The sequence below is a fragment of the Dipodomys spectabilis genome, unplaced genomic scaffold (genome assembly GCF_019054845.1).
Source record: "Dipodomys spectabilis isolate Male_0828 unplaced genomic scaffold, ASM1905484v1 ptg000273l, whole genome shotgun sequence".
Lineage (NCBI taxonomy): Eukaryota > Metazoa > Chordata > Mammalia > Rodentia > Heteromyidae > Dipodomys > Dipodomys spectabilis.
The window spans coordinates 5,592,501-5,607,015 of NW_024870950.1; the positions used below are offsets into that span (position 1 = coordinate 5,592,501).

General features: G+C 40.6%; 1 protein-coding gene across 2 annotated transcripts in view; it reads right to left on the minus strand.

Annotated features, from left to right (window-relative positions):
* Phlpp2 (PH domain and leucine rich repeat protein phosphatase 2) overlaps window positions 1-14,515 on the minus strand; it is a 62,514-nt gene that overhangs the window by 42,513 nt on the left and 5,486 nt on the right. Inside the window, exons 2-4 of one of the 2 annotated variants that reach the window (XM_042700678.1) lie at window positions 12,010-12,305; window positions 3,993-4,126; window positions 969-1,159 (exon numbers count right to left, since the gene is read on the minus strand). In XM_042700678.1, the coding sequence (XP_042556612.1) occupies window positions 969-1,159; window positions 3,993-4,126; window positions 12,010-12,305 (621 nt within the window). Of the gene's footprint in view, window positions 1-968; window positions 1,160-3,992; window positions 4,130-12,009; window positions 12,306-14,515 lie in introns of both variants that reach the window. The other variant, XM_042700677.1, reaches the window with a different exon arrangement.

Genomic DNA, 14,515 nt, shown 5'->3' on the forward strand with positions numbered 1-14,515 from the left:
GTAAACCTACCTACTCTTAGATCTGAGAATCTTGGTTCAAAGCCAGCCTGGACAGAAAAGCCTATGAGACTCTTATCTTCAATTAACCAGCAAAGAGCTAGAAGTGGAGTTGTGGCTCAAGTAGCACAGCGCTGCCTTAAGTGTAAAAAGCTAAGTGAGAGTGCTTCCTACTTTGAGCCACACCTCCACTCCTGGTTTGAGGGTAGTTAATTAAAGATAAGAGTCTCCTGGACTTTTCTACCTGGGCTGGCTTCAAACCTGGATCCTCTAATCTCAGCTTTCTGAGTAGCTAGGATTACAGGTGTGAGTTACCAGTGCCCAGCTTTGAAGTCCTCTTTAAGTTACACTATTTATGACATTCAATGGTCAAACAAAATAAAATTATATATAACTTACTTTGAATATTAACAGGTATGTTTATGGATACCAGTCACTCTGTTTAATTAGTAAGTATACTCCTTTTTCTGGATGCAGAAGTGGTATATCTCTCTGGCTACTGCACTAAGGCTCATGACCACCCCAGACTCTCAGTCCTAATCTAGTGAGGAAATAAAAGAAACTAGAAGGAATCTATTTTTGGAACTGATATTGGTAGCTAACTTCTAGTTTCTAAAAACAATTTCTCATGGTAGTATCCCTTATCTACTTCTGGTGTTGTTATTGGCAACTAGACCAGTGCCCAATAGCAAAAGCGAAGGTGTTTCACTACAGGCAGTTCTGCAGCAGGATTTACAGGCACTGATGGCCTTTTGAATCTCCCAGAGATTTAATCTTCAATGATGCTCATACTGGCTTCTTTGAAAAGATAGAGGAAAAAAACCTGTGAAACTATGTGGTATTTTCTTGATTTTTTTCCCTTAAATTAAACCTTGACAAATGCTATATCAAGCTACTTTATCACTGAGTTATATAGTCCCAGTCCAATTTTATTAATGATCAAATGAATAACTCATCTCTGTGAGTCTTACCTTTCCCCCAACCAAAGGCAAAATGTGCATCTTTCCTGTTTGACAGTCCTTTACTGAGGAAACAATAAGGCAGGTACCACAGAGAACAACTAGGCGTTCAGCCCACTTATGCAGCTGAGTCTTTCCTTTGCGTACATTATAGATACCAGACAGTAGGATTCGATCCAGATGATCCATCTGGCATGGTTTTTCTGAAAAGAAAACAGTACTTCAGAATATACCATTTAAAGTAGTATAGCACTGGAAGGGAAAAGGAGATTATTATGTGCCAGCATTTGGCAATCTTATTTATAGATATAAGTAACCAAGCAATATGGATTTTACAAAGTAAGATCTCAGTTCCAAAACAACACTCCCCACTCACATAGTGGAAATACTGTGACTTTTGATGTACAGATCAACACTTCATTTCAGATGTAACTATTAACCCTTCTTCATATAGCCATCTCTCATGCAGAGAAAAGCAGTATGGCAGAGAAGATCATGAAATTTGAAGTTAGACACAGCTGAATTTGAATACTAGTTCTGACACTTATTTTTTGCCCTTAAACTATCTATCTTACGATTTTCCTTTCTTTACTTACAAAATTTGCATTCCATTACTGCATCATGATTTGGAGTTTAGGTTTGATTTTGATTTTGATTTTTTTGTCTCTCATGGAGCTTGAACTCAAGGCCTAGGTGCTGTCCCTGAGCTCTTTCACAAAGGCTAGTGCTCTACCACTTGGAACCACAGTACCATTTCCAGTTTTCTGGTGGTTAATTGGAGATAAGAGTCTCATGGATTTTCCTGCCCAAGCTGGCTTTCAACTGTGATCCTCAGATCTCAATCTCCTGAGTAGCTAGAATTACAGGCATGAGCCATCAGTGCCTGGCAGTTTAGAGATTATTAACCCACTACCCTCATGTAGTTCTTTTAAAAATAATGTGCATGGGGCTGGGAAGGTGGCTCAGTGGTAGAGCACTTGCCTTGCATGCCGGAGGCCCTGAGTTCGATTCCTCAGCACCACATAAGTAAAAAAAAGAAAAAAGCTGGAAGTGGCGCTGTGGCTCAAGTGGTAGAGTGCTAGCCTTGAGCTGAAGAGCTGAGGGACGGCGCCCAGGCCCAGAGTTCAGGCCCCACGACCGGACCCAAAATAATAATAATTAAAAATAATGTGCAGTAGTAGGCAGTTTTATGTACAAAGCATGGAATCAATGACAGCCATTAATGATATTAGTCTATTTCAGAAAGAAGAAAGGAAAAACTAATGGAGTTCTCTCCCTTTGTACAAAATTCTCTATCTCAATTCCTCATGAGGAAAAGTTTATGGGTGATATTTGAATGAAGTGCTCCTATCACAGTGGTGGGAAACTGACACATTAGTGTACAAGCTTCTCTTTAAGCACTCTCCCTATCATCAGAAGTCATATGACTGGGACACAGTAAAAAAGACATTGCTACAGATAGAGATACAAGTTCTTGGTAAAAGTACTTCCAGAAACAGACAAGTACCATTCACAAAATGAAAGGAGCAGCAGGAATATGAGATATTGCAAACAGTAAACTGAGTTGAAAAACCAGAGTACATTGTAGATATTCACACAGGATTGATAGTGTAATATCCACATCACTTTGCCCACTTAGCTAGGTGTTTCCCTAATGTAATATACAGAAATGACTGAGACTACTTCAAAACCTCAAAATTATATTACTTAATAAAATCCCATATGTCAACATCAGACTTATTAGATGACATTTCTCCTCATATTGTAAGCAATCCTTCTACTTATATTCTAAAGTCTACCTTTCTTTTTTTTTTGTTTTTTTTTTTTTGGGGGGGGTCCGGTCGTGGGGCCTGAACTCTGGGCCTGGGCCCTGTCTCTCAGCTCTTCAGCTCAAGGCTAGCACTCTACCACTTGAGCCACAGCACCACTTCCAGCTTTTTTTTTCTGCTTATGTGGTGCTGAGGAATCGAACCCAGGGCCTCATGTATGCAAGGCAAGTGCTCTACCACTGAGCCACCGTCCCAGCCCATTTCCAGCTTTTTCTGCTCATGTGGTGCTAAGGAATTGAACCCAGGGCCTCATACATACTGAGCCACCTTCCCAGCCCCAAAGCTATTTACTTCTAAGAGAATACTTCAAAAATATTTTGCCTCTAGATTCAGAATTTGAGCAAGATAAGAGGGAAGCATACCTTTTTGTGATGGTGTTTAATGTGTCCACACATTTTCTGATACTCCTCCCTTGAAAGGTTAGAGTCTAGTTACCATTCCTCTCTCTCACTAAGACATCTATGTGTGTGTTGGGGGAAGAGGGATTTCCAATCCCTGGGGATAGCTAGCTGCCCTGCAGCCCTATGGAAATGTATGAAGTGCAGAATGCAAACCTTGACCAAAAAAAGCTCAGGGACAGTGCCCAGACCCCAAGTTCAAGCTCCAGGACTGGCACTAAATAAACTAATGAACTAAGTCAATAATTTAGGAAATAAGAACAAGGAATCTTAACACATGGTTATGCCTACATATGTCAATATTTTAATCCTTTAGTAAGTGTGTCATATTAATTTAAAACTATAAGGTGTCAAATAGTACTGTCTTACTAGGTCTATGACATTAAGCACAATTTGGAAAGCTGAAGGAGCCAGGCACCAGTGGCTCACACCTGGAATCCTGGCTACTCAGGAACCTGAGATTGAAGATCACCAGAAAGAGCAGAAAAGTTCCTTTGAGACTCTTACCTCCAAAAAAGCCAGAAGTGACTCTGTGGCTCAAGTAGAAAGATAGTCTTGAGTACAAACAGGCTTAGGGACAGCACCTAGGCTCTGAGTTCAAGCCTCAGGACAGGGAAAAAACTTGAAGGAAGGTCTGGGGACATAGTTCCACAAGTAAAGCACCTGCCTAGCAAGAGTACAAAGCCCTGTTTAAAACTCAGAATTTCAAGCCCAGAATTTCAAGGAAAAAAACCTGAGGGTAGATGGAAACATAAGTAATCAACTTAAAAGTAGTGAAGATATTCACAAAGCCATTGATAAATGCTTACCACCATAAAATCGAATCATACAGCTGAGGTCAGGATTTGTAGCCTCCTCCTGTATGCGCACAGGATCATCAAATCCCAGCCTAGATAAGTAGTCATAAACAATCTGAAGAGGTCGCTCAGTAGGTTCCAGTTTCCTGCTTCCACAATTCAAAAGAAAAAATATATAATAAAATTGCTTTTAATTTCATATATCTTTCAATAAATATACTCTTAGTTTTTATTTCAAAATAAAGATCTTCTCCAATACCATATTATACAACTACCAAACAAGTCATTTTCAAACTTTGGGATCTCAGGTTCTCTTTATATTCATTAAGAAAATTGAACTGGGACTATATAACTCAGTGATAAGCTAGCTTAATATAGTATTTCTCAAGGCGTAATCCCCATGAAGTGGCGCTGTGGTTCAAGCTGCAGAGCGCTCGCCTTGAGCTGAAGAGTGCAGGGACAGCACCCAAGCCCAGAGTTTAAGCTCCATGACTGACCAAAAAAAAAAAAAAAAGGCTTAATCCCCAGCACAGAAAATAAAATGAGGTTCAGAGAGTCTTATGAGTAGTACTCAATGACATCAGGGTTTAAACTAGTGTTTGTATCATTACAAAATCAATCTTTTAGTCAAACAACATTAACTTTTATTGCTGAAATAATTCATTCAGAAGAGAGCTCAGAGCATTACACACACACACACACCTCATACCATGGAACCTAAAAAGTCATGTTTCTAGATTACTATATTCCATCACATATAATACACCATCATTCAAAAGAAACACTTTTTTTTTTTTTGGTTGGTCATGGGGTTTGAACTCGGGGCATGGGCACTGTCCCTCAGCTCTTTTGCTCAAGGTGAGTGCTCTACCACTTGAGCCACAGTGCTACTTCTGGTTTTTGAGTGGTTTTGAGCCACTAGGACCTGGCAGAAACAACATTTTTTATGCACCACTGTTGTATAATAAAAAGTATAACTGGACTTTGTCCCTGGCTCCTGGGAAATAAAACTCTAAATGCTAAATAGAAATATCTTTGTTATTCAAAGACCCACCCCCTGAATTTATACTAAGAGACAAGGTGATGTAGGCTGAGACCTAGACACCAGAAAGACCACCATCAGCAAGAATTTTGGACCAGCCTGACTTGGGTGGGTGAGACATGGGACACACCTGGGCTCAATCACATGGGCAATAATTCAACTAGCCTTTGTAATAGAATTCCAATTTAAAGCTCTATATTAACTAGATATTGGTGGTTCACTCTTGTAATCCTAGTTACTCAGGAGGCTGAGAACTGAGGATCACAGTTTGAAGCCAGCCCAGGCAGTGAAGTCCAGGAGACTCTTATCTCGAATAAACTACTCAGAAAAAGCCAGAAGTGGCACTGTGGTTCAAATGGTAAACTGCTATCCTTGAGCAAAGAGGCTCAGGGACAGAGCCCAGGTCCTGAGTTCAAGCCCAAGTAGCAGCCTGCATGTGCACATTGGCGCGCCCACACGCACGCACACACACACACAATTCTGTAAAAACTCAATGGGCCTGGGCACTGTCCCTCAGCTCTTCAGCTCAAGGAGAGCGCTCTATCACACCACAGCACCACTTCTGGTTTTCAGGAGGTTTATTGGAGATAAGAGTCTCACAGACTTTCCTGCCTGGGCTGACTTTGAACCTTGATCTCAGCCTCCTGAGTAGCTAGGATTACATGTGTGAGCCACCAGCGCCTGCCTATTTTATTTTTTAATAGGGTCTTTCACTTTTGTCCAGGGCCAGTTTGGGACTATGATCCTTTTATTTGTGCATCCTGCCAAGCTAAGATCCCAGGCTCAAACCATTTTGCCCAGTTGGATGAGATGAGAGGGATCATGGATGAGATGGAGTCATGATTATTACTCCAGCTGACCTCAAATCATGATCCTCCTGATCTCTGGCTTTAAAGTAGCTGGAATCATACCTATGCACAGTGGCTAAAAAAAGTGGGTTTTTTTATGTTAATTTTAAGAAGTCACTAAGCAAGTTAATGACGGAAAGATTAGAACTCAGGATCGAATTCCCACAAGTGTTCTTTTACAAACACCTTATTAGTTCTCACTTTATCTTAAAAGATGGCTATCAAACACTCAGAAATCTTAGTCATTTTGATGACTAATAGCAGATACATGACCATGAGTCAAAGGGCAATTCATTTTATAACATATGATCTAGTTACACCCCTATGTCATTCGTCACAGAAATAAACAAATCAATTAAAAGACTCATATGGAAGCACAAAAGGCTCCATATAGCAAAAGTAATCCTGACCAAAAAGTGCAATGTTAGAGGTATCACAATGTTGTATTTCAATTATATTACAGAGCACAGTAACAAAAACATCCTGATACTGACACAAAAACAGATATAAAGACCAAAGGGACAGAATAGGAGACCAAGAAAGACAATCTATCACACAGTTGCTACCATCTAATTTTTTACCAAAAACATACATAAGAGAAAAATAGGAGGATATAAAGTTTAATACATGATAAAAGCCCAAATGTGTAATTATTAAGTGTATGTGTGAAAGATCTGGAGAAAAGAAAATCTTCAAGGATGGGTGCCATCATCATCTGGTGCCATCACGCCAACCAATGCCTAACTTTAACTCTTAGGTTGATGTTTAACCCTCTTAACCTCACTTTCCACATCTATAAAATAGAGATAGCTTACCTCACAAGATTATTGATATTTGGATAGTTTCTTTTTATATCTTTTCATTTTCCAAAATTTCTTCAATGAATACTTTATACTTCAAGTAATCAGCAAAAAAAGGTTCTCAAAATGATAATGCCTAGAGGGCCAACTACCTTATAAAAAGCTATTCTAAAGAAAGTACTTACTCCTCTGATTAGATAACCAGAGGCTGAACTCCAGCAATTAACAGCTGAGCAAAAGATCTAAAGAAGATATGGAAATAGTCATAAATTAGCTATAAAACCGAGTAAGAAGACTGATCTGCCAGCTCTTTTCCTGCAGAGCCTTTACTCAAAAGGAAGGAAAAAGTTCTGCCTTGAATGTTAAGCATTCCAACTGCCTCACAGTACCTGCCTGATCTTGAGCAGATTTCTGGACCTCTAGCAAAGCCTGTCTTCCTTATCTGAAAGGAATGAAGCTACCTCCTTTGTAGTTCTTACAGAAGTTAAAGATGAAAATGGACATATAACACTAAGCACACTGGCTAGATAGAACGAGAAATCACTCATTTTAGTTGGAACCTATCACCATCCTCCTTAGTATTTAGTTAACATAAGATCCTCCTGTAACAACTAAAACGTACACATTCTGTCAAACCACAGTTGGATGTTTCCATTATTTTTAGTCAATTATGTCTTCAAAGAACTATTTCATTATAAATTATCAAGGATACAGGGGTAAAAACAAACAGACTTTCCAATTTAAGTGTAGATTAGATTCTCATGATAAACTATTTCACATCTGAATTCTTAGCTAATTGCACTAGTAAGAGCACAACAATTCCAGGGGGAGTTTCACCAGCACGTCTAAGATCTTTGTACATGCACACATTAGTAAACAAATGAGTAAGTCATGTGCTTAAATACGTGAATGCAATCAATCACTACTAGCTACAATCTAGGTCAAGGCTTTCCACTTGATAAAATTAGATCAGAATCAGTGTTAAGATTTAGAAAAGCCTAAGGATCACTCAGTCTGATCCTTTTATTGAACAAATGGATTTAGGAAATGTAGAGAACAAGGAAAACATTCAAATGCTAATCTACTTTTTTAGGATTTAGTCAAAATTCAAAAAGAATACACAGGAAACCTCAGTAATTTTCAGCTCAGCAAAAGGTGTTACTATCATTACCACACTTTCAAGGTGTAAGTGGGAGCTTCACTTCTCACTTAACAGGATTGAATTTACAGCTCTGAATTCTGTTGCAAGACATTTCATTATTATAGTAAACAGGCAGAACAAAAAATAATGGTTAGTCATTTAAAAAGCTCTTATTTGGCATCTAATTCAAATAACCAATATTTTTCTTGTACCAGTCCTGGGGCTTGAACTCAGAGCCTGGGAGCTGTTCCTGAGCTTTTTTTTTTTTTTTTTTTTTGGTCGGTCGTGGGGCTTGAACTCTGGGCCTGGGCGTTGTCCCTCAGCTCTTCAGCTCAAGGCGAGCGCTCTACCACTTGAGCTACAGTGCCACTTCCGGTTTTCTGGTGGTTTATTGGAGATAGGAGTCTCACGGTCTCTCCTGCCCGGGCTGGCTTTGAACCGCGATCCTCAGATCTCAGCCTCCTGAGTAGCTAGGATTACAGGCATGAGCCACCAGCACCCGGCCTGTTCCTGAGCTTTTGTGTTCAAGGCTACCACTCTATCACTTGAGCCACAGCTCCTCTGCTGGCTTTTTGGTGATTAATTGGAGATAAGAATCCTCCCCACCCCCCCAAAAAAAAGAATCCCACAGGCTTTCCTGTCCAGCCTGGCTTTGAACCATGATCCTAAGATCTCCTCAGTAGATGGATTCAAGAGTAAATATTTCCTCATTTAATAAGATATTGGCTACAGGTTTGTCATGTATACCCTTTAATTTGTTGTGATACATTCCTTCTGTTCCTAGTTACTTCAGATTTTTTATCATAAAAGGATCTTGAATTTTTTTTATTTTTTAAAATTTTTTTTTTGTCGATCATCAGGCTTGAACTCTGTTGGGCGCTGTCCCTGCGCTCTTCCCCTCTAGGCGAGAGCTCTACTGCTTGAGCCACAGTGCCACTTCTGGTTTTCTCCTGGTTTATTGGAGATAAGAGTCTCAGGAAGTTTCCTGCCTGGGCTGGCTTTGAACCAAGATCCTCAGATTTCAGCCTCCTGAATAGCTAGGATTACAGGAGTGAGCCACGGGTGCCGGGCTAGGATCTTGAATTTTAAAGTTGAATCAAAAAGTTCTTTTGCATCATGAGACAACTATGAGATTTTCTTCATGCTTATATATTAAAACTTTAAAAATGAATGGCTTTTAAGCCTATGGAAACATGCTCAACTTCACTCATCAAAAAAAGTTAAAGGGCCAGGTGCCGGTGGCTCACGCCTGTAATCCTGTCTACTCAGGAGGCTGAGATCTGAGGATCTCGGTTCAAAGCCAGCCCAGGCAGGAAAGCCCGTAAGACTCTTATCTCCAATAAACCACCAGAAAACCGGAAGTGAGCTGTGGCTCAAGCGGTAGAGCACTCGCCTTGAGTGGAAGAGCGCAGGGACAGCGCCCAGGCCCAGAGCTCAAGCCCCGTGACCTACCAAAAAAAAAAAAAGGTTAAAGGGCTGGGAAGGTTGCTCAGTGGTAGAGTGCTTGCCTTGAATGCATGAGGCCCTGGGTTCAATTCCTCAGCACCATATAAGCAGAAAAAGCCAGAAGTGGTGCTGTGGCTGAAGTGGTAGAGTGCTAGCCTTGAGCTAAAGAGCTGAAGGACATCACTCAGGCCCAGAGTTCAAGCCCCACAACTGACAAAAACAAAAACAAAAAACATTAAAAAAACCAAACAGAAAAATGATTATCTTTAGAACACTGACTCTAGGGATCTCTAATGTTAAAACTGTCAGCAGGGGCTGAAGGTTTAGTTCAGTAGTAAAGCACCTGTCTAGCATAAATAAAGAAATCAATAACATAAAAATTGCCAATGATCACTGCTATTTACAAGCAGAATGTGCTCAAGCATGAATTTATTTATTTATTTATAAAATGTAATGCTTAAAATGTTTTGGAGAGGGCTGGGAAGGTGGCTCAGTGTTAAGAGTGCTTGCCTTGCATGCATGAGACCCTGGGTTGGATACCTCAGCACCACATAAGCAGAAAAATCCAGAAGTGGCACTGTGGCTCAAGTGGTAGAGAGCTAGCCTTGAGCTGAAGAGCTGAGGGACAGCGCCCAGGCCCAAAGTTCAGGCCTCACAACCGGCCAAAAAAACAAAAGTTTTGGAAAAAGTAAGGGAAAATGTGTACACTGTTATATTTTGAATGGAACTATAAATCTGCAGGGGGCAAACTTACAATAGCATAACCTTTGACATTTTGGCACTTTCACTTCTGGAAGTTTATGTTACACATAGACTCCCACATATAAGGGCTATCACAGGTATAAGGACATTCACTGTAGCAGTGTTGGTACTAGCTAAAATTTGGTAATGAAAAACTGGAAAAGAGGGAAGGAGAGACATTGTCCAAAAAGAAATGTACTCATTACCTGACTCTGTTCTTTTGTTTTTTTGGGTCCGGTTGTGGGGCCTGAACTCTGGGCCTGGGCGCTGTCCCTCAGCTCTTCAGCTCAAGGCTAGCACTCTACCACTTGAGCCACATCGCCACTTCCGGCTTTTTTTCTTTTTGGTTATGTGGTGCTGAGGAATCAAACCCAGGGCCTCAAGCATGCAAGGCAAGTGCTCTACCACTGAGCCACCTTCCCAGCCCTCATTACCTGACTTATATGACTGTAACCCCTCTATACATCATCTTTGTAATAACAGTTAAAAAAGAAACAAAAAAATTTAGTAACAGGTTGAATGCTTGTAATAAGAGATTGGCTACAATTATGGTAGACTGATAAAATGAAATATTATAGGCATTTAACAAATGACAAATATAAAAATATTAATATAGAAAAAATAAGAGCTTTAGATCAACAATTTGTTTTTGTTTTTTTTTTTTTGGTCGGCCATGAGGCTTGAACTCTGGGCCTGGGCACTGTCCCTCAGCTCTTCAGCTCAAGGCGAGTGCTCTACCACTTGAGCTACAGCGCCACTTCCAGTTTTTCTGGTGGTTATTGGAGATAGGAGTCTCACTGTCTCTTCTGCCCGGGCTGGCTTTGAACCACGATCCTCAGATCTCAGCCTCCTGAGTAGCTAGGATTACAGGCGTGAGCCACCGGTGCACGGCTAGATCAACAATTTGTTATATATAACATTGTTACTTTTTAATTTCACATACAGAAACAGACTTCAACATGAGCAAAGATATGCTTCATAGCACAGACTATACCCACCTTGCATAAGAAACTGGTAATAAGTCCCTTTTTAAAAAGGTCTGGGTTCACCAGTGGCTCAAGCCTGTAATCCTAGCTATTCAAAAGGCTGAGATCTGAGGATCACAGTTCAAAGCCAGCTTGGCAAGAAAAGTCTGCGAGATGCTTATCTCCAATAAACTACTCAGAAAATGTTGGAAGCGGCTCTGTGGCTCAGGTGGTAAAGTTCTAGCCTTGAGCAAAAGAAGCTCAGGGACAGCACCCAGGCCCAGAGTTTAAGCCCCAGGACTGGCCAAAAAGAAATGTCTATGTAGCTGAGGAGTAGGCAACACATAAGGTTCTGCTTCTTACTCTATATCCTTTAGTACATCTCAATCTCATTCTATTTACACTTATCCAAAAAAAACAACCTTTAAAAACTTTTTAAGTTTAAATACCTAACCTATGATGTATTCCAAATAAAATAACAAATTCTCTTCATAACAAATTTTCAATTTAAGAGTCATAAAATCAACATTTCAAGAGAAATTTTTTCTCATCTAGTGACTCTGTAATCAACATCAGTTTCCATATGATTAAAAACTTAAAATCTACCTGGGCTCCAGTAGCTCACTCCTGTAATCCTATCTACTCAGAAAGCTGAGATCTGAGGATCACAGTTCAAAGCCAGCCTGGGCTGGAATGTCCATGAAACTCTTATCTTCAATCAACCACCAGAAAAGCAGAAGTGGCACTGTGGATCAAGTGGTAAAGCACTAGCCTTGAGCTGAAGAGCTCAGGGACAGCACCCAGGCCCAGAGTTTAAGACCCATGACCGACAAAAAAAAAAAAAACCTTAAAATTTATTTCCAAGCAGAATGTATGTTACTGACAGTGAAGCAGATTTAGCATGGTAAAATTCAAACCTTAGCTGGGCATGCTGGCACACATCTATAATCCTACGACTTGGGAAACTGAATAAGAGGCCAGTCTGGAATATAGAGAGAGACTCCATTTCAAAAGAAAAAAAAGGAAAAATCCATCCCAAAACTTACCTAACCAGGTCTCCGTGAAGCTGTAAGTAAAGACTTTCTCTTCCTTCTCCAGCACATATTTCTGATGCTGGTGTCTCTACTGTGCAAAGGACAAGATGTAAGTCTGAGGAGAAAGAGGAAGAAGAGGAAGTAGAGGAGGAAGAGGTGGTAGTAGTTGCGGTGGCAGTGGTGGTATCTGCTCCATAAAGGTAAACACAGCCTCTCTTCACATCTTCTTTCAGCCAGTCTCTTTCTCGAGAACCAAACCTACTTCTTCTATTTAAACAATTTCTGCTCCCATTACGTTTCATATTTCTCTACAAAAAATACCAAGAGAAAGAAATAATTAGAATGTTTCATCCCACCTCTACATTTTATATTCACCACCTCTGCCCAAACATTCCTCCTCCTGCCACCAGATCTCCTATGTTTGCCATTCTCATTCTCAGCCCAGATAGCTTTCTTTACTGTTCATACCTCTAGTCATCATCAACTCTGATCCTCTTTTTTTCTGTTTTCAGAACAGTGTCAGGAGCAACAAAAGACTTACATACCTATTACCCAACTTGTAGGATTTTTTTCAGTATTTTCCCTATTTAGTTCAGATCATTATTCCAAAGAACATTCTCTATGTTTGTGTAATTCCTACATTTACAGCCAAGGCTACCTGGTACCACACCAAAATCTCCACTTCCTCTCTCTCCAGGAAAACAACATAGTACTGTACTTGGTATTTAGTATTTTGTGGATTTTTTTTATGTTTGCCATATATGTATACCATAAATAAATGTGTGTATGTGTGCATGGGCGCACTTGTACCCAGGGCCTGGGTGTTGTCCCTTAGCTTTTTTGCTCAAGGCTAGCATGCTGCCACTTGAGCCATACCTCCAGTTTCAGTTTTATGCTAGGAAATTGGAAATAAAGAGTTTCATGAGCATTTCTGCCCAGCTGGCTTCAAACCATGATCCTCAGATCTCAACCTCCTGACTAGTGCCCAGCACATAAAGTCTTTACAATAGCATTTTACCTCTTTTAAAACTTTATCTAAACCTTAACATTGGCTTAGAAATATATGTAAATAGAGCAGCTCACCCATACGAACACACCACAACTTAGCCACTCTCCCATTGATGACAGCTAGTTTGTTTCCAATGCTTCATTGATAGAAACAGCCCTTCAATAAAAACGCTGTGTTTTCATACAAATTTGTAAGTTTTCCTAAGGTCTTAACCTTTTACCTCATAGTCCAAATAAGCAGATACAGTGTTGATGCAATATTGCCCAAATATTCTTTCTATTCCTAGTATGTCTCAAAAATTACTTTTCCACTTTATATCCAAGGTTATGTGAAGTTCAGATACATATTGTGAAGTAAAGCAATCTCAAAGTAAAAACAACTGCTTTAATATATTAACTTTTTAGCCCAGTGAGCAAAGTGATGCATGCCTCTAATGCTACCACTTGAACCACAGCGCCACTTCCGGTTTCCTAGTGATTTATTGGAGATCAGAGTCTCACGGACTTTCCTGCCCAGACTGGCTTTGAACCACGATCCTCAGATCTCAGCCTCCTGAGTAGCTAGTATTACAGGCATGAGCACAAACTAAGCAACAGTGGCTCATGCCTGTATTTCTAGCCATCAGGAAGCTGAGATCTGATGATCACAGTTCAAAGCCAGCCCGGGGCAGGAAAGTCCCATGAGACTCTTATCCCCCTCATTATTTCAAGGTGTACTTATCGAGGCTTCATTGTATTGCAGGTTTAAAAAAAGAAAAAAAGTAAATAGTTACCCCTCAGGCTGGGAAGGCGGCTCAGTGGTAGAGCGCTCGCCTTGCATGCCTGAGGCCCTGGGTTCGATTCCTCAGCACCACATAAGCAGAAAAAAAAAAAGCCGCAAGTGATGCTATGGTTCAAGTGATAGTGCGCTAGCCTTGAGCTGAAGAGCTGAGGAACAGCACCCAGGCCCAGAGTTCAGGCCCCACAACCAGACCCAAAAAAAAAAAAGAAAAAAAAAATAGTTACCCCTCACCTATTGTGGGAGTTACATTCCCCGCCATAAGTGAAAATCTGCCAAGTAGCAGGGGACAACTATCTAAAGCTGCTCTTGGAAGTGGGGCTGTGGCTCAGGGTAAAGTACTAACCTTGAGCAAAAGAGGCTCAAGGACAGCACCCAGGCCCTGAGTTCAAGCCCCAGGACTGGCAAGAGAGAAGAAAGGGAAGGGAAAGGGAAGGGAAAGGGAAAGGGAAAGAGAAGGGAAGAGAACTCAAGGGCCATCATATTATACCACTAAGTCATTTGTGTGTGTCTGTGTATATGCTGGTCTTGGGCTTGAACTTGAAGACTGGCTGCTGTCCCTGATCTTTTTTGTTCAAAACTAGCACTCTACCACTTGAACCACAGCTCTATTTCCAGCTTTTTGGTGATTAACTTAAGAATCTCATAGGCTTTCCTGCCTGGGATGCTTTGAACCATGATCCTCAGATCTCAGCCTTCTGAGCAGCTAGGATTACAGGTGTGAGCCATCCA